Source organism: Vulpes vulpes, chromosome 2, assembly GCF_048418805.1.
Source record: "Vulpes vulpes isolate BD-2025 chromosome 2, VulVul3, whole genome shotgun sequence".
NCBI classification, from domain to species: domain Eukaryota; kingdom Metazoa; phylum Chordata; class Mammalia; order Carnivora; family Canidae; genus Vulpes; species Vulpes vulpes.
In genome coordinates this window covers 36,786,217-36,807,245 of record NC_132781.1, presented here as the reverse complement: position 1 = coordinate 36,807,245, position 21,029 = coordinate 36,786,217, and the positions used below count along the sequence as shown (strand labels likewise).

The 21,029-nt window shown below is 38.5% G+C and overlaps 1 protein-coding gene across 13 annotated transcripts in view; it reads left to right on the top strand.

Annotated features, from left to right (window-relative positions):
- The window catches only part of ACACA (acetyl-CoA carboxylase alpha), a 307,669-nt gene that overhangs the window by 217,819 nt on the left and 68,821 nt on the right, over positions 1–21,029 (top strand). For all 13 annotated transcript variants that reach the window (XM_072747661.1, XM_072747660.1, XM_072747664.1 and 10 more), the window contains 2 exons: positions 2,411–2,531; positions 3,120–3,230. In XM_072747661.1, the coding sequence (XP_072603762.1) occupies positions 2,411–2,531; positions 3,120–3,230 (232 nt within the window). The remainder of the gene's footprint in view (positions 1–2,410; positions 2,532–3,119; positions 3,231–21,029) is intronic.

The following is a 21,029-nucleotide window of genomic DNA, read 5'->3' as shown; positions in this document are numbered from 1 at the left end:
TCCCTGGGGTGGCACAGCGGTTTGGAGCCTGCCTTTGGCCCAGGGCATGATCCTGGAGACCCAGGATCAAATCCCACGTCGGGCTCCCGGTGCATGGAGCCTGCTTCTCCCTCTGTCTCTGCCTCTCTCTCTCTCTCTCTGTGTGACTATCATAAATAAATAAAAAATTAAAAAAAAAAAAAGATCTCAAGACTTAGATTCAGCTTGGATATAGCCACCCTTGTTTCTCGTTCTGCATTGACTTTTGTGCAGAACTTGGTTTTTTTCTACAGCAACTGAAAACCCAGCTTTGCAAAGATATAAGACATTGTCAAAAGGAATGTAGCATTATTTAATGTTTAATTATGAACTACCTAAACCTAGTAGTTTACATGGACTCCAACAGATTTTACATATCATAGTGTTTCTCTCAAATATTTAAAATATCCTGCAGTGCCCCTGGCAGTTCACTGTGACGCTCAAGACACTATGGTGCACAATGCGGGTATAATGGGATTTTGCCATTTTTTTGATGTTTTTTGCTAAATATTTTGTACCTTATCTTGCTATTCTGAATGAGATTTCCCTTCCCCATTATGTTTTTTAACTCTTTATTACTGAAATGTTAAGCCATTGATTCTGCATACTGCTTTTGTTAAAGCAAGTCATTTTTCTTCTCTCGGTTATAGTTTCCTTGTCTATAAGATGAAGATCAGGTAAATTAATATATGTAAAGCCCTTAGCATAGCACTGAGTACATGGTAAGCAGTCAAAAATCCTGACCACTATCATCTGTAATAATGGAGAGGACATTACCTATCACACTGGATTGTTGTGAGGATCAAAAATTATATTTATTTATGAATGTGTTATGTTAATTGTATTATAGTATACAAAGATTTTTATTGCAAATAACATTAAAATTTAGTACTACTTTAAAGAATGATAGTTTTAATGGTAGAAGACTCAGATCATAGAGCAGAAAATGGGAAATTTGTATTCTTTTTCATGTAACACAAAGAGAGAAGATGCCACTTACCAAGTAATGAATACCTGTGAAGTAATATGTAATCCTTAGGAGGGAAAAGATCTGCTTTGCAGGGAGGGCTGACTGGACTCATGAGTGTTTGTGACTATATGGTTTGTGAGCCTTCTGGAAGGGATACATTAACACCCCCCTCCTACTATTGTGGCTCATTAACCCTTTAATGGAGGTTAGCTTTACCTGCAACATAACTCTAGAATTTAGAGCCTAGATACAGAGCAAAAGGAAGAATTGGAGAATTCCTGGGAGACGCTAAAAATAGAAAGGCCAAGGAATCTGGGAAGCAAAGATGCAAAGCCAGAGACCAAGGCCAAGGGCAAAAGGAAGGAATTGGTGGAAGGTTAGAAGTAAGGAAAGAAGGGAACAGAGAAATAGGAGGGCAAAAAGGTAGTTTAAGAGCCACTATGGGATATTTATTTATTATTTTAATTTATAAAACTATGCCCAGCGCCAAGCTTTTTGGGTACACATAGAACAGTAAATAATATATGCCCATCTCTACTTCCAACTTTGTATTTTTCCTTTCTTTTACTAGTTGCATTCCCCATCTCCCACTTCCCATTATCAGCTATCACTCTTAATCCCTTGCCAGGAAGACAGATGAGTGGCTCCCGCTGGATCCACAGGATGCTTTCTGGACAACTTGGCCAGCATTTCACTTCCACACACATTCCACCTACCTTTCCAGAAGACTAGAGCCAGGACCCCTCCATGTATGCACTTGATATTTACAAAAGAGCAGGAATGGGAATACACTGTTTTGATAATGTCCTTCATCCCTGTCTTGGAAAGAGAAAGGATTTTTTTTTTTTTTTTTGAAAGGATTTTTTGACTTGAGAAATTGGGCTGAGCATTCTCACTCTGCCTCTGAATTTTTCTTTTCCTTTGTAACATTTATCTAAAATTGTTGATTTAATGGCTATTACTGATTATAGAGAGATCTACAATGACCCTGCCTTTAAGAAACTTGCTCTGGAAAGTAAGAGAGGGCATCTGAAATCGGAACACCAGCTATGTGTCAAGCCCTCTCTTTGTTACTTTAATTTAACTCTCATGTCAACCCTTAGAGGTAGACATTATCTCCATTTTATAAAAGTTACTATTATCTCCAGAGTTGCATGGCTGCATGTGTCAGAGCAGGGATTTAAACTTGTCTACTTAATTTTAGATTTTGCTCTTTCTGCTATACTGTATTGCTTCCAGAAAATACAGGCACCAAGCTAAGGAGGAAAGATATATGAATGAAAAGTATAAGAATAGTATAGAGCCCTGGCTTTAAATAAGCTTTCAGGAGGCTTTTAGCAGCCTTTTAATGGTGATTATTATTTTAATGGATTGTTATTCTTGTGTTTAACCTTTATAATTGGGCATGGCTGTATCCAATAGGTACAAGATAACTGATATTATTGGGAAGGAAGAGGGACTTGGAGCAGAGAACCTTCGAGGTTCTGGAATGATCGCTGGAGAATCCTCGTTGGCCTATGATGAGATCATCACCATCAGCCTGGTAAATATTAAAAGAATATGACATTTTTGAAGAACTGACTTTGTGACTAGGAGTTGTGTCTGTCGCATCTCTGCTATTCAGTCACAAATAAGAACATTACTTAAAGATTATACATGTACAATTTGACTTTAACTGTGCATGATAATGTAAATAATTGAATTTCCCAGATACATCTAGCACCTTTTTGCCTTTAGTTTAACTTTATTTCTCTAAACATTCTAACAGAGTTGTAACAGCTTAAATTTATTTTTTTTTACTACTTTCCTTATTCTTATCTCTAGTGTAGATAGATGCCGAGCATCTGTGAAACAAGCAAAAGTTTAAGAGATGTAAAGGCCCTATGAACCTTTAAGTGTTTAATACTTTAATCATTCAGCGAATTCTGTACCTGCCTTTCTTTGACCAGGGAATTGTGGGGCTTAATGTTATTAATCAAGCAAACTTCATAAAAAGTAGTACTTTTTTCTGTTAATGTGGATTCTGTATATCTATGCCTTAGTTCTGACAGCTTGGGTGGGACATAACTATGTGGCATATAGAATTTACTCTTTTCTCTCTGTCTCTGTCTCTCTCTCATTGTCTTTGAAGGTTACATGCCGGGCCATTGGGATTGGAGCTTACCTTGTCCGGCTGGGACAGAGAACCATCCAGGTTGAAAATTCTCATTTAATTTTGACTGGAGCTGGAGCCCTCAACAAAGTAAGTTTCTAGGGTCTGGGAGAAGTGAGTGAAGCTGTTTGAAGATGACTGAATTCTCAATTCAAGATCCTGATTGAGAAGAAGCCATTCAGGCCATGTTTCCCTCAGTCTGTCAATTTCCCTCTCCCTCCATCTTTCCTACCCACTGCCTTACTTACCTATTCTATTCATTCATTTATCATAGTCAACAAATATTTTTAGTATCTACTATGTGCCAGGCACTACTCCAGGCCTTGCAGATAAGTTCACAAACAAACCATATAGAACTCTTGCTCCAAAGAGTTTACATTCTGCATCTTGCTAGAAAAAGAATTAATTGAATGCTTTTTTCTGCCCTCCCTCCCTTTCTTGCATCCATGAGTAAGTGAAGAGATCTATTCCCAGATGCAGAGCTATCTCTGAAACATATTCTTGAACGTGTTGACAAAATGAAGCTTTAATGTTCTGAGAAATTTGTGAATGCACCCCTTAAAAAGGACACTTAACGGTGGTCCCTTGTACATAGAGGAAGTAATTGGTAAATATTGAGTAGAGAGGTGGATGGATAGATTGCTGGGCAAGAGTATGACAAATTTGTCATCCCTTCAAAAGAAATTCTTGTGTGAGACATCTGAGTGGCTCAGTCTATTGGATGTTTGACTCTTGATTTCCGCTCAGGTCATGATCTCAGGGTCATAGGATCAGGCCCTGCATAGAGCTTTGCACTCAGCGGGGAGTCTGCTTGAGGATTCTGTCTGCTTGAGGATTCTGTCTCCCTCTCCCCCTCCCCGCCGTGCTTACCCCCCTTTCTCTCAAGTAAATAAATCTTTAAAGAAAGAAGGAGGGAGGGAGAGAGGAAGGAAGAAGGAAGAAAGGAACGAGAAAGAAAGAAAGAAAGAAGAAAAGAAAAAGAAGAAAAGAAAAAAGAAAAGAAAAGAAAAGAAAAAAAAGAAGAAAAGAAAGAAATTCTTGTGCCTTTTCAATCCAAGCTCATAGGGGCTTTTCCAAAGGGGAAAAAAAATGATTGCTGAGGTCACTGCTTGTAAGAGTGAAAACTATCTAAGAATACCTGGATATACAAGACAATGTTGTTCTGACTTCTCTGCAGACATAAGAAAATTATTTTCTCCCCAAAGCCAAGAATATGTAATAATTTGGGACCGGCTGGCAGACCTTGTGCAACTCATGTAACCGCTCAGGTCCTCCACTTTCTTTGTCTGTCAAAGGGGAATATAATAATTCACATGCTTAAATGATATGGTGGAGATCAAATGAGAAAACATAAGTGAAAATACCTAGCATCTGGCACAAAGTGTTGGTCCTCATTACAGCTTTAGTTTCCTTTTCTTCTCCCGTACATGACTTGGTGATTTGAGTTATATGCATGCTGAATTGTATTGGATACTGGGTTTGCTAGACTTGCACAAACTTTAGCAAGCCTTGACTTTCCAGTGGAAGGATAGGAATTAAGTATCCTATTATCTTATGTTTTAAAAGTTGATACATCCATTGGTCCAGTTAGCTGTTGGAGATAACGGAAATGAGGAGAATCCTTTGATATGATCAGTTTGCTCTCTACATTCATATGAGGTCTGTTTCCTTCTCTGGGTTTGCTTTTCCCTCCAAGAAAAGGCAGAGCAATGTTAACAATGGCAAACTTGGGTACCCCACTCCCCTTTTGGAAAGTAACCTAGAAATCAACATTGTGAACTGCCACTATTGCAGGAGACTACTGCAGTAGGAGAAATTGCTGAGTCTTTTTTTTTTTAAGTTGCTCTTTTGGATACCTTCTTAAGACGAGATATTCACAAATGTTGAAAAGAATTGTAGATACGATGATCTATAAGGATGGAATTTAAAGAAGACGCCTGTATTCCCATATGTACCCATACCTGGACAAAGAGCTAATTTCTGAAATGTATTTCGTCACATTTTCTTATTTTGCCCCTAATAATATGTTATACACAAAGAAAAATACAAAAAGCAAAAATGCTGCTACTGCTGCTGCTAGGGGGTTTTGTTTGGTTGGTTTTTGTCATTTGCCTAAAAACTTGCTAGTTGAATTTAATTTGTGCCATAAAGAAAGCATTAGGGATTTTTTTCTGAAAATCTGGTTGAATTGTTCTGATCAGATTTATTATGTTCCCCCTCTTCCTAGCCTACAGGGCTGTTCGTTGAAGGAAAAGTGTAGTTGGAGCGGAAAAGGCTAGGGAAGCTGCAGCTGTAACTTACCGAACAATGCTCATTTCCAGACGGACGTGATCATTTGTAGCTGAAGGGAGTGATCAAGTTATAGAGGTTACCTAATCTGGCTCAGCCTGCTTCACTGTCTTCATGTCAGTGCCTCTTAAGTATACAGACATGTTCTTGGAAGACACCTGATTTCATGCAAATTCATTCAGAATGTCCTGTCTGCCCCTTTGCCTATCCAGTATGAAAAAAGACATTATATATACGGAAGCTGCATGTTTATATCACTTCCTCCGACTCATTCCTTTTGCATGTCTGTCTTTGTGTATATTGGTGTCTTTCAACATCTGTTTGCCTTTCTGTAGAAATCTCTGTCTCTTATGGGTGTGTGCAAGTCACTTTGAGTGTGTGTCTCTTCCTGTGTGAGTCCTGGTCTCTTTGTGTCAGTATCTTGCTTCTAGATAGATCCCTCTCTTTCTTTCTCTGTGCCTCCCTGAGTATCCATGTGTGAGGAAGTCTTTGTGTGTCTGAAAACACTGTAGAGCCTCCTTAAGCCTTGACCATTTTGCTCGAGTATGCGTGTACCTGTACAAAGTGGAAATGTATGTGGTATATGTAAGCTTTTAGACTGTAAACATTTGACCCCCACCTTTTTGAGTCTTCATCCTTTATGTTAAACATTGGGGTGAAGAATAGGAAGGGAGGGGATGTGCAGAGGTTGTAGGAAAAAAGAAATCTGTGTGTGCAAGTGCCGATCCCGTTGACCCTTTTGAAAATTGAAATAATGATAATGCGCGTCTCCTGACTGCATCAAAGTATCAGCACATCAAAAGCCAGGAGGCATGAAATGCAAATGATAAAGTGAAAGCAGATGGATTGTGCATGATCGCCTGATGCCCAATGAATTTTAAAAGGTGCCGGTTCGCAGGGTGGGGAGGAGGGGGTTGGGGGTGGGGGTACTGAAATAAACACGTTATCCCTGCAATTTTTTTTTTGTTCTTGACGCTCACTCCTGACAATATTTTTTCACACTTGAGTGAACATCCACTCCATCTCTCTCTCCCTTTCTCCCTCTCTCTTTCTCTTTCCTCTCCAACTCTCCCCCCACCCCCCCACCTCTTACACGTCTCAGGTCATGTCGCTGCAGCTCCGGTGGAAATAATAAGATATAAACCACGAGGTTGTTATTTGCATAGAAATAGCATGGAGCCCCAGGCAGCAAGGGAGAAGGACACAGGGATCATTTGTCTAAAATTTTAATGAAAACTTTTGCTGAGGCAGAGATTTTTTTGAAACTTTCTTTCTCCCTGCTTTTCTCCTCCCCTCTCTTCCCCCTCCCCCCAAACCCCATCACTGATTTGACTTAACATGGTTCAATTTGAGGAGAAAGGGTTGACACACCACATATCACACTCCTATAATACAGCAACATGTAAATTGTTTGTTCCTTTAATAGATATGAAGCTGGAGAGACACACATTCCCAACTTAATACATTGTATGTATGCGGTAGGCTTTTATGGCCCTACTCTGTCTTAGTGCACACGTGATGTTGCCTGTCATTAGCTGACCTGTTTTTAATTAGTTTAGACCTTCCTACCTTTTGCTTCTGAACATTCTTTACTTTTTAAAGGATTTCTTTTTGTAGCCAACAGTAGTAGCCTGCAAATAAAATATAAATATTCTGGTGGTTTCCTGTTTTTTACTTTCAGTGGTTCTACTGTACTTTTACCATTTTATTCATGGACACCGTCCTTTGCTTACTCTGTCTTTTGTTCCAAAATCAGAAAGTGCTTCCTGCATTTGTATTTTTATCCCTTTGCCCTTGTTATCTCAGTATTTGTATAATTTCTTTCCTTGTCTATCTTGTTCTCTGTTGCCTGTAGTTATTTGTAAAACATTCAGAATATTACCAGTTGAGGAGAAATACAGTATCTGGTTTTCCTAAATGCTGCAGAAGCAGGTTTGCCATTTGAGCTAAAGGCAGTGGGATGGTGATTAGAAGCAATCTGAAGGACTTTATTTGAAACTTAAAATCAAGCAGCTCCTTGCTACCTTCTGGGGTGAGCTAGTGGCATCAGGGCTAGTTTACAGATGGGAAGATTAAAGCTGAGGTAAAGTGACTTGGTTCCATTGACAGAGATTAAATCAGCATGAGAATGTGAATTTCCATGTCCCCAAGTTTCTTTCAAGATGGTCTTAGTGTCCATAAGGCCTGAGAAGAGAAGTGGTCATTTTCCTTTTTGTGCAAATGTCACCTATGATGACATAAATAAGAGAAGCTTCCAAGGGTCTGCTATTTCATGTCATCCAAGGTAGAAGAACATAGGTTCTTAGCTTTACAAACCATAGGCTCCTGATGGCAGATGGCTCAGAATACCTCACTGAGTAGAGTAGTAAGGCAGACTTGATGGATGTGACAAACTACCCTGCTTGATGGGTGTCATGCTAGCCTGGCAAAGACAGCAACCTGTGTGCTTGGGGAACTGGTAAAATGGGCCCTTTTAGGGGGCTGGGACAGTTTGTACAGATCTCGACTAAGTCAGAGTGCCCCTGAATATGTCCAGGAATTTTCAGATTTACTTTGACTACACCACCATTCCTCTGTTTCTACATAGTATCCTTCACATGATGGAAGGTGGTGGGTAGACTCAAAGGACCTAAGGGAACACTGATGTAAACTAGAGCTGCTAGTTCTCAGTCTGTACCCTAGACCTGGTGATATGTGACATTTTAAAGCTTCTGCTTTGGGATGCCTGGGTGGTTCAGCGGTTGAGAGTGCCTGCCTTTGGCCCAGGGTGTGATTCTGGAGTCCCAGGATCGAGTCCCACATCTGGCTCCCTGAGTGGAGTCTGCTTCTTTCTCTGCCCATGTCTCTGCCTCTCTGTGTGTGTCAAATAAATAAACAAACAAACAAACAAACAAACATTTTTAAAAAGAAAAAAAATAAAGCTTCTGCTTTAAGGGGAAAAAAAAAATCCCATAATCTCATCTCCTTTACCGAGATCAGGCCCCTGTTTCTACCGAATCTGCCAGGGAAAAAGAGATTATATGATGGTGTGGCCAAGGCTATATATGTGAGGCCTGTAGGGCCCTAATTCTAATCTTGCTTTTGAGACTTGATACAAGTCCTTCCCTGAATCTCAGTTTCCAAACATCTTTTTCTGAATCTGTACAATATGAAATGTGAAGTTGTTGCTCACTTTGTTATATACAGTATCAGAGTTCCTCCCACCAGCTTATAGGACCAGGGACCTCTACTATTCATTCTCTATATTCACCCATGACTCTGTGACACAACATGAGAGTCATGGAGGCTCAAGAAAGGAAGGAGAGAGGGTTGCCTGGCTGGCTCAGTCAGTAGAGCATTTGACTGTTGGTCTTGGGGTCATGAGTTCAAGCCCAACATTGGGTGTAGAGATTACATAAAACAATGATAAATGAAATTTTTTTTATAAAAGGGAGGGGTTATCTGGTTCTCACTGTGAGTCAGCATTGTAACTTTCACAAAACTTAAAGAGCTGGAATGGTGAAAAGCATAGATGCTAGAGCTGAACTACCTGGGTTTAATTCCTGGCTCTACCATCTACTAGTTGTGTGATCTTGGGCAATTTTCTTAACTTTTCTGGGTCACACCTGTATTAACTGTTAAATGAGGATAATAATAGTACCTATTTACCAGGTCTTGTTAGGATTAAATGAGTTAATATAGGTAAATCACTGACATTGTTGTAGTGTTCCCCAAGATGAACATAGGGTCCTGTTCTCATTGCAACTCATAATCCAGGCCCTGGAAGGGAAATACACATACAACATTCTCTATATTTTCTGATCCTTCGAAGGCAAAAATTCCTTTAAGGAAATGTTAGATGTCAGTCCTTACCACGGCAGTACATTCATGTATTGACTTTTCCAATAGATGTTATCTAAAAACAATCACTGCACTTTGGAAAGCCATTAACGTCAGAGGCGCCATGTTCAGTCCTGATAGGGTAGTATACGTGTCAGTCATCTGTCTACAGGAGTCCCCAAGGACTTGTTGATACAATAGCCCATAATCACTCTAAGGATCAGACCAGCAATTTGCATTTTTAAAAGTCCCTAACTACCTATTTTCACAATAGACAGTCCCTGTACTCCAAAGCTCCAGATGGGATCACTCTCCTTTTAAAGAGGGCGTTTGAGCTTCCTTTCTGAGTAAGCCTCACTTTAGCATTATGAATGAGTTTTCTCAGAAAGGATTGCAATGGGCACATCTCCTTGGTTTTTAAGCCCTATTACCCCATGTCCCTACAACACACACACACACAAAATGTGGGCAAACCTGACCCCGTTTTGGGGTGGTTTTGAATTTCGTTTAATGTTTCTTAGGTTTGGTAGAAAACTGTACTGAGTATGTTTGACTCCCAGTTAGTGAGTCATTGTGATCTGCCCTCAGCCTGATCCCCAGCTCTCTGGTTTGGAGATCTTGCAGGGTCGAATTTCCCTTCAGAGCTCCATGAGAGACATTGCCTTTGACTATGAGAGCCCTGTTGTGGGTATGGTGGCTGGGAGACTAGTGACTTGGGAGAACTTCAAATAAGTATCAATACTGAACTTCTAGATGAAGTGAAAGCTTTGAGGCCCTGCCTGGGGCATTATATATAGACTCCGGAATTAACCATGTTCAACAGCCTCTTAAAATTTATTCAAACTTCTTGAAGTTACAAAACCTTGAGATTTAAAAAACAAACAAAAACTTTTGATTATTCCCCTCCCTGCCATTTACTAGATAAGTAACTTTGGGCCTTCATCTATTTGGGCCTCAGTTTCCTCTTTATGAAATACATTTCCCACCTTAAGGTGAAGACCAGAAGATCTCTTAATCTTAAATTTTCTTTAATTTCTAGTACTCTGTTATGCTGTATACATGTATATTAATTTGTAGCTAGGGAACCATGTTAGGCTGGAGCAGGGAGAGGATAGATTGGCAACAAGGGTGGGTAGGATCCAAAGTAGTTGCTACATATTAGGGTGTTATCTACTAGAGAAATTACATATTAGTGATATGTAAAATTATTACACAGCAAGATTAGGAATGGGAGTTGTAAAGCATAATTATTGAAAAATTTGTTCATCTCATTTCTTATCCATATTACAGAAAAGTAAATGCCATGTGGTAGTGGTAATGGTGTTACTATTGATGACAGCAAGTGGCCATAGAATTATAATTATTGGGAGCAGAAGATCTCAAAAGTCCAACCACCCAACTATTGTTTGAATTTCCCCTATAACACTACTGCCAAATATTTATTCAATTATGCCTGAAAAAATCCAACTAATGGGGAACTCAGTACTTTATGAGCCAATCCCTTTCATTTACATGAAGTTTTTTCTTACATTTAGCTACAGTCTGTTCCTTTGCACAGACAGACCAATTCCTCTTTTAAAGTGTTCATAATTAACAAAGCAACTCCCAGTGTTATGGTATAACCTATGCGGAATTGAATGGAACCAAAATCTTTCCCATGTACTTTGCTTTCAGAGTCTGGCCTTGTCTTAAGAACAAAAGTAGTAAAGATGAAAATGCTATCCAAAGATAGGAAGGAAACTGGATTCCTAAATGCCATCCTTGCCAGCCGAAACTATGAAAAGTAGAAATTACAAGAGAAATAGCTAAAACTTACACCACTTGGAAGTATTCTGTAGAAGGTTGGGAGGTCTGCTGCATAGTATCATGCAAGGCTTTAAGGGCCTGATTATCTCCTGCTTCCCCCACCCCAACCTTGTTGACCCTATACACGGTTGGAGGATGTTTTCTTGGGTGCTGTGTATTTAGATACCAGTTAAAACTCATTGCCAAAGTTAGGTAGTACTTACTTCAGGAATCAGTAAAGGTGATATAGACTGAGGTACTCTAAAACTCGTAAGGGCACACAACTAATCTAAAGTGCTAGAATTTATTTCCCTCTCATCTCAGTGAGCAGTCTCTGGCTCACTTGGAATATGTGTACCTTTGTTCTCTCTGTCCTATTTCCAGAATGTCCATTTCAGCCTCTAGGATTGTGCTGCTTCCTGAGCACTGGAGTGAAGAAATGCCTCTGTCTCACATGGCATGCAGGGTCTCTGTACTTTTGCCTCTAACAAAATATTGTCCCTGGTCTCAAACCAAGTGCCCTCTTAGGGCTCTGAGCATGATGCCTTAGGCAGAACAGTTCAGCTTCTTCATTTTCCAGTCACATGTTACACCTTCTTATGCTGGATTTTCTTCATCTGCCTATCCATCCATCCATCCTTCCTTCCTTCCTTCCTTCCTTCCTTCCTTCCTTCCTTCCTCCCCCCCCCCTCTAAATGTTCATAGCTCTGTCTTTGCAAATTAGTGTTCACTGGAAGCTTTGCTATTCCACTTACCCTTCTCCCCTTAACCTTTCTTCTCCCCAGCCCCAGCCTGAAACCCAAGTAAATTAGCTTCTCACCCCTGCCCCCCAGTTAAAAAAAAAAAAAAGCCATACTTTTCCAACAGTGTCGGTTCTTGGATTTGCAGTCAGCAGCCATCTCCAATAACCATCAGGCTGTCAGCTTTGCAGCTCCCTACTACCTCCCACCTCCCCCATCACTCACCAGAGGAAAAAGAGAGCCAGAGCAAGAGCTTGAAATATATCATGCAATAGTGTATCATGAATTTGTTGTGAATCACAGCAGTGAAGCAGGTTTATTTATTTCTGAGACCTTAAATCAATACAAAGTAGGTCTCTTAGTTCTGAAGCTGGGATGGAGTGTGAAAAAATGAGCCCATTGTACTCTTAAAACTTTGGGGAAAGGAGATGACAGCTATATAATTCCATTTACCAGGCACTAGGGGCTTTAATGTGAAGGTGACAGGGAGCTCTTTGTGCATTTAGAGCACCATATCTTCTAAATAAAAGATCTGTAGACTTGATAGTGGAGCATAGCTCCAAGTTTAATAATCTCCAAGCATTAGACCGAGCCAATATGTTCCCAAGTCAGAGAGTTCCCCCCCAAACACTCATAAATTAAAAGTGCAAGAACTGCACACGTTGGTAGATTAGGAATGCAAGGACTCCAGTCTTTCCTAGCAGAAAGACAGACCTGGGCTCTGGCTGTGCACAGACTGCTCTGTGAATATGATAAAGACGCAGGAAACGAGGCTATTTAGAAACTGGCTCCTTGGCTGTTCATCATTCTAGGGGATGTCCCCTATGCTGGATCTAAATCTAGCTATGTCCCCTCTTAGAGTGGCCATCTTCACACATCTAATCAGCTAATGTACACAGTCAGGAGTGTTGAATTATGAAAGGAGAAGCTTTAAGAGCTGTTTAGATTGAACTACAGATTACCATGCCCAAGCTTCAAGTTTTTCTGGCTGATTCTGGTTCTTAATTTTAATAATGTGTCAGTGTCTGGAAGTGAAGTCTTTCAAAGTAACGTGCACATAAGAGAAATTGAGACATCAGTGTAATTAAGGAAAAGAACCCACCCAAATTTCACTAACAGCATAAGATGCATATAATCAAGTTTTGAGTATCTTCATTTTCTATCTGACCCATTGATAAAATATGCCTTTTCTCAACAGATAAAGCAGGTTTATGCAGCTCAGTAGAGCAACCCTAATATAATACGACTTTATATTAGATAGAGTTACTAGCTTAATTCAGGCTCAGGTAAAGAATTTTGAAAGAAAAACCCAGTGTCTGCACTGGGGAAAACTAAAAAGGATGGGAAAATTGAATCACTCATTTTGTTTGAGAAAGCTGCTACACATTATAACACTAATATGGAAGATTTATTTTGCTTATAGTATTTCAACTTGCTAAATATATAAATCAAAGCTGAGTTTTTACAGAGCACTAAGAATTATGGCAGTTCACATGCATTTGTTGCATGCCAGTTATGTGTAAAGTTCCATTCTTATGCTGTGGGTATACAAAGCTGATTTCTGCTTTCATGGAGCTTCAAATTTAGACTTGAAAGACAGTAACAGTCTTGTCATGTGTTCTAAAGATAAAAATAAACTCGCTGCCCACCAGATGTAAATAAGAAAACACAACCAAGGGGATCCCTGGGTGGCTCAGCGGTTTAGCTCCTGCCTTTAGCCCAGGGCACGATCCTGGAGTCTCAGGATCCCACGTCGGGCTCCCAGCATGGAGCCTTCTTCTCCCTCCTCCTGTGTCTCTGCCTCTCTCTCTCTCTCTCTCTCTCTCTCATAAATAAATAAATAAATAAATAATAAATAAATAAATAAATAAATCTTTAAAAAAAAAAAAAAAAGAAAGAAAACACAACCAAAAAGGCTGCCGAGATGAACAGTTGGTGCTACTCCACAAGAAGCCAGGCCCCCAGCAAGCACTAAACTCTTTGCCTAACCACTGGTGGGCTGAGGCAGTCACACAACCCTCTGCCTTTTCACCAACCTCATGCCTCAGATCCTCATCAGAAAACCACCAAAAAATTTTCCATCTTTTGAAAACACCTGAAGAATTATCACAACTCAATTATAGGAAAACAACACAGTCATTTAAAAAATGGGTTTAATTTGGGGAACCTGGGTGGCTCAGGCAGTCAAGCATCCTATTCTTGATTTGGACTCAGGTCATGATCTCAGGGTCCTGGGTTGAGCCCCAAATGGGTTCCACACTCAGTGGGGAGTCTGCTTGAGAATCTCTCTCTCCCTCTGCCCCTCCCTCCACTACAGTCACTCTTTCTCTCTTTCAGATAAATAAATCTTTTTTAAAAATTAAAAAATGGGTTTAATTTTCTTAAGAAATTTGAATAGACATTTCAGCAGAAAAGATATGAGGATGAAAATCAAGCGCATGAAAGGATGCTTAATGCAAATTTAAAACCACAATTAGGCACCACTAAAATAAAAATTTAATAAGGAAAATTTTTATCTGACAATACTAAGTATTAGTGAGAATGCAGAACAATTGGAACTCTTGTATATACTGGTGGGAATGTGAAATGGTACAGCCATTTTGAAAAAGTTTACTCCAGCCATAAACAAGAATGAGATCTTGCCATTTGCTACAACGTGGATGGACCTAGAAGGTATAATGCTAAGTGAATAAGCCAGTCAGAGAAAGAAAAATATCACATGATTTCACTCATGTGGAATTTTTAAAAAAGCAAATGAGCAAAGGAAAAACAAAAACCAGACTCTTAATACTAAGGAGAAAATAGTGGTTTGCCAAAGGAAGATAGAGGGGGGTGTTGGGTGAAATTAAGTGAAGAAGATTTAAAAGTACACTTATCTAGATGAGCACTAAGTTATATATAAAATTGCTGAACCTCTATATTTATATTTGAAGCTAGTATAACATTGTATGTTAATTGTACTTCAATTTTAAAAAAAACCTTTTTAAAAAAAATAAAATTAAACATTTACCATACAACCTAGTAATCCTATTCTTGGGAGAAATGAAATATACATCCACACAAAAACGTGTCCACAAATGTCTATATCAGTTTTATTCATAATTTCCCCAAACTGGAAACTACCCAATTACCCAAAAGTCTACCAAGAAGCAAACAGAAGAACAAATTGTGATACTTCCATAAAATGGAATACTACACTGCAGTGAAAAGGAATATATGACACCTACATTGGCATAAATGAATCTCAGATGCACTAACAAAGAAACGACTCCCAAGCACTATGTAGTATATGACTCCATTTATACAATGTCCTAAGAAAGGCAAAATTGTTGAGGCAGAACACAGGGGAGAAGGGAATTGATTACAAAGGAAATGTGGGATGTTATTTTTTTATTTTTTTTTTTATTTTTTATTTTATTTTAAATTTATGATAGTCAGAGAGAGAGAGAGGCAGAGACATAGGCAGAGGGAGAAGCAGGCTCCATGCACCCGGAGCCTGATGTGGGATTCGATCCCGGGTCTCCAGGATCGCGCCCTGGGCCAAAGGCAGGCGCTAAACCGCTGCGCCACCCAGGGATCCCGGATGTTATTTTTTTAATTCAGGTGTAGTTGACATACAATATTATGGTGGCTTCAGGTATACAATGTAAGTACTTCAACAGTTGGGTACATTATGAAGTGATCATCACCATACAACTAGCTACCATCAGTATCATACAAAGTTGTTAGGGTATTGTTAACTATATTCCCTCTATTGTACCTTCCGTTCCCATGACTTATTTTGTAACTAGAAGTTTGTACCTTTTAATCTCCTTCCCCTATTTTGTCCAACCCCTCCCCACACACACTCCCTCTCGCAGCCATCATTCTGTTTTCTGAGTCTGTTTTGTTTGTTCATTTGTTTTTTTTAGATTCTACATATAAATAAAACCATACAGTATTTGTCTTTCTCTGATTTATTTTAGTTAGCATACCGTCTAGGTCCTTCCATCATGTCCTTGTCATCACAAATGGCAAGATTTTTTTTATGGCTAAGGAATATTATATGCATACACACAAACACACTCCTCACACATCTTCATTATCCATCTTTTTTTTTTTTTAAGATTTTTTAATTGATTTATCAGAGAGTGAGCATAAGCGGCAAAGAGGGACAGAGGGAGAGGGAGAAGCAGGCTCCCTACTGAGCGGGGAGCCCAATGCAGGGCTCTATCCCAGGACCCCCGGATCATGACCTCAGCCGAAGGCAGATGCTTAACTGACTGAGCCACCAGGTGCCCCTATCTATTCATCTATTGGTGGAAACGTAGGTTGCTTCCATTCTGTGGCTATTGTAAATAATGCTGCAATGAACATAAAAGTGCATGTATCTTTTTGAATTAGTATTTTCATTTTGTTTGTTAAATATCCAGAAATGGAATTGCTTGGTCATATGTTAATTCTATTTTTAATTTTTTGAGGAACCTCCATACTGTTTTCCACAGTGGCTGCTCCCATTTTGCCTTCCCATTATCAGTGCATGAAGGTTCCCTTTTCTCCTCATTCTTGTCCAACACTTGTTATTTCTTGGTGTGTTTTTTCATTTTTTTTTTTTTTATGCTAACCATTCTGACAGATGTGAGGTTATATCTTATTGTGGATTTAGTTTACATTTCCCTGATGATTAGTGATGCTAAGAATGTTAAGAATCTTTTCATTTGCCTCTTGGCCATCTGTATGTCATCTTTGGAGAACTGTCTACTCAGGTCCTGTGTCATTTACTTATTTATTTATTTATTTATTTATTTAAAGATTTTATTTATTTATTAATGAGAGACACAGAGGCAGAGACACAGGCAGAGGGAGAAGCAGGCTCCACGCAGGGAGCCCGATGTGGGACTCGATCCTGGGTCTCCAGGACCAGGCCCTGGGCTGCAGGCAGCACTAAACCACTGTGCCACTGGGGCTGCCCCTGTGTCTTTTTTTTAATTTGGTTAATTTTCTTTGATACTGAGTTGTGTGCATTCTTTATATATTTTGGATATTAACCCCTTATTGGGTATATCATTTGCAAATGTCTCCCATTCGTTGGGTTGCCTTTTCACGTTGATGGTTTGTTTCACTTTGCAAAACCTTCTTAGTTTGATGAAGTCCAATTGGTTTATTTTTGCTTTTATTGCCCTTGCCTGAGAAGACCAACTCAAAAAAATATTGTTAAGACTGATGTCAAAAAACTTACTGCCCGTATTTTCTTCTAGGGGTTCTATGCTTTCTAGTCTTACATTTAAGTCTATAAGCCACTTTGAGTATACTTTTGTATGTGGTATAAGAAAATAGTCTAGCTTTATTTTTTTGCATGTAGTTTTCCATTTTTTTCCAAAACTATTTTTTAAAACTATCATTTCCTTATTGTACATTTTTGCCTCCTTTGTTGAAAATTAATTGGTCATATTATACATGGATTATTTCTGAGTGCTGTATTCTATTCCATTGATTTATGTGTCTAATTCTGTGTCAATACCATAACCTTTTGATTACATACAGCTTTGTAATACAGTTTGAAATCAGGGAGCATAATACCTCTACCTTTGATCTTCTTTCTCAAGATTGCTTTGACTATTTGGGTGTTTGTGGCTTCATACAAATTTTAGGATTATGTGTTCTAGTTCTGTGAAAAAATCCCATTTTTATAGAGTACTTTGATGGGTATTGCATTGACTCTAGATTTCTTTAGGTAATATGTACATTTTAACAATATTAATTCTTGCAATCCATGAGTATGGGATATCTGCCTATTTATTTGTGTATCCAGTTTCTTTTGTCAGTGTTTTACAGTTTTCAGAGTACAGGTCTTTCACCTCCTTGGTTAAATTTAATTCTAGGCATTTTATTCTTTTTGTTGTTGCAATTGTAAATGGGAGTGTCTTCTTAATTCCTCTTTCTGCTAGTTCATTATTAGTATATAGAAATAAAACAGATTTACGTATATTAATTTTGTATCCTGGAACTTTACTGAGTTTATTTATTCTAATAGGTTTTTTTTTTTGAAGATTTTATTTATTTAGTTATTTGAGAGCGCAAGAAGGAGTTGGAGGAGGGCAGACGTACAGGGAGAATCAGACTGCTCAATGAGCAGGGAGCACAACGTGGGGCTTGATCCTGGGACTTTGGGATCACTTAACCAACTGAGTCACCCAGGGCACCTGTTCTAATAGTTTTTTGGTGGAGTCTTTGGAGTTTTCTATATATAGTATCATGTCATCTGCAAATTATGACAGTAAGTAGGTATTCTTTCCTAGTTTGGATCCCTTTTCTTTCTTTTCTTTTCTTTTTTCTTTTTTCTTTTTTTTCTTTTTTTTCTTTTCTTTTCTTTTCTTTTTTTTCTTTTCTTTTCTTTTCTTTTCTTTCGATTGCTGTGGCTAGGACTTCCAATACTATGTTGAGTAAACGTGGTGACAGTGAGCAACTTTATTTTCTTCCTGATCTTAGAAGAAAAGCTTTCAGCTTTTCACTGTTGAGTATGATGTTAGCTGTGGTTTTGTCTATGCCTTTTATTATGTTGAAGTATGTTCTCTCTATACCCATTTTGTTGAGTTTTTTAAATAAATAGACATTGACTTTTATTAAATGCTTTTCTGCGTTTATTGGGATGATCATATGATTTTTATACTTCTCTTTGTTAATGTAGAGTATCCCATTGATTCATTTGCAGATATTAAACCATCCCTGCATCACTGGAATAAATCCCACATGATCTTGGTGTATTACACTTTTAATTTATTGTTGAATTCAGTTTGCTAATCTTTTTCTTGAGGATTTTTGCATTTTATGTTCATCAGGGATATTGGCTTGTTTTGTTTTTGTGGTTTTGTTGTCAGGGTAATGCTGGCCTCATAGAATGAGTTCAGAAGCATTCCTTTCAATTTTTTTGGAATAGTTCGAGGATAGGTATTAACTTTTTTGAAATGTTTAGTAGAATTCACCTGTAAAACCATCTGGTCTTGGACTTTTGTTTGTTGTGAGTTTTTTGTTTACTGATTCAATTTCATTAATAGTATTTGGTCTGTTCAGATTTTCTATTTCTTCCTGATTCAGTTTTGAAGGAATTTATGCATTTTTGTCTAGGTTGTCCCATTTGTTAGCATATAATTGTTCATGGTAGTCTATTATGATCCTTTATATTTCTGTGGTATTGGTTGTAACTTCGCTTTCATTTCTGATTTTATTTGGGCCCTCTCCCTTCTTTTCTTGATGAGTCTGGCTAAAGGTTTATGAATTTTATTTATCTTTTCTAAGAATCAGCTCTTAGTTTCATTGATCATTTCTATTGTCTTTTTAGTCTGTTTCATTTTATTTCCACTCTAATCTTTACTATTTCCTTCTTTCCACTAACCTTGGACTTTGTTTACCTTCTTTCTAGTTCTGTTAGGTTTAAGATTAGGTTGTTTATGTGAGATTTTTTTTGTTGTTGTTTACTGAAGTAGGCCTGTATTGCTATGAACATCCCACCTTAGAACTACTTTTGCTGTATGTCTTGTAGATTTTTTTAAAGATTTTATTTATTTATTCATGAGATACACACAGAGAGAGAGAGGCAGAGACACAGGCAGAGGGAGAAGCAGGCTCCATACAGGGAGCCCGATGTGGGACTCGATCCTGGGTCTCCAGGATCATGCTCTGGGCTGAAGGCGGCGCTAAACTGCTGAGCCACCAAGGCTGCCCTACTTGTAGATTTTTGAATGTTAGGTTTTCATTTCTATTTTCAGTTGTCTCAAAGTATTTTTTTATTTCCTCTTTGATTTCTTTAGTGATCCATTGGTTGTTTAGTAATGAGCATGTTCATCTTCCACATGTTTGTGTTTTTTCCAGTTTTTCTTGTAATTGATTTCTAGTTTGTACCATTGTAGTCAGAAAAGATACCTGATGTGGTTTCAGTCTTCTTAAATTTATTGAGACTTGTTTTGTGGCCTAACATATGATCTGTCATGGAAGATGTTCCATGTGCATTTGAAATGAATGTGTATTCTGTTTTTGGATGGAATGTTTTATTTATACATACACATATACACACACATCTATTAGGTCCATCTGGTGTAATATGTCATTCAAAGCCACTGTTTCTTTTTTTTTTTTTTTAAGATTTTATTTATTTATTCATAGAGACACAGAGGGAGAGAGAGAGAGAGAGGCAGAGACACAGGCAGAGGGAGAAGCAGGCTCCATGCAGGGAGCCTGACGTGGGACTCAATCCGGGGTCTCCAGGATCACACCCCGGGCTGAAGGTGGTGTAAACCGCTGTGCCACGGGGGCTGCCCAAAGCCACTGTTTTCTTTGTTGATTTTTTGTCTGGGTTATCTGCCCATTGATATAAGTGGAGTATTGAAGTCCCCTGCTATTATTGTATTATTATATTACTGTCATTGTCTCCCTTTATATTGGTTACTATTTATTTTACGTATTTAGGTGCCCCAATGTTGAGTGTGTAGATATTTGATACCGTTATATTCTCTTGTTGGATTGATCTCTTTATCATTATGTAATGCCTTGTGTCGTGTTACAGTCTTTGTTTTAAAGTTTTTCTTGCTACCCCAGATTTATTTCCATTTGCATGTAATATCTTTTTTCTATCTCTTCACTTTCAGTCTGTATATCTTTAGATCTGAAGAGAGTCTCTTTTAAGCAGCATATAGGTAGTCTTGTCTTTATCCATTCATCCAGCCTATGTCTTTTGATTGGAGCATTTAGTCCATTTATGTTTAAAGTAATTATTGATAGATATGTACTTATTGCCATTTTGTGGATTGTTTTCTGGGTGTTTTGTATTTCTTCTTCGTTACTTTCTTCTCTTACTCTCTTCTCTTCCTTTGTTATTTGGTAACTTTCTTTAGTGTTATATTTGTATCCTTTCCTCTTTATTTTCTGTGTATCTATTATAGGCGTTCAGGAGCAGCCCAGGTGGCTCAGCGGTTTAGCGCCTGCCTTCAACCCAGGACGTGATGATCAAGTCCCGGGATTGAGTCCCACATCGGGCTCCCTGCATGGAGCCTGCTTCTCCCTCTGCCTATATCTCTGCCTCTCGCAGAGGCAGAGGGGTATCTCATGAATAAATAAATAAATAATCTTAAAAAAAAAAAGAAAGTCTATTATAGGTATTCGGTTTGTGGTTACTATGAGGTTCATATATGACATCCAGTGTATAAAGAGCCTATTTTAAGTTGATGTTTGCTTAAGTTCAAGCAGGTTCTAAAAGCATTACATTTTTACTGCGCTACCTACA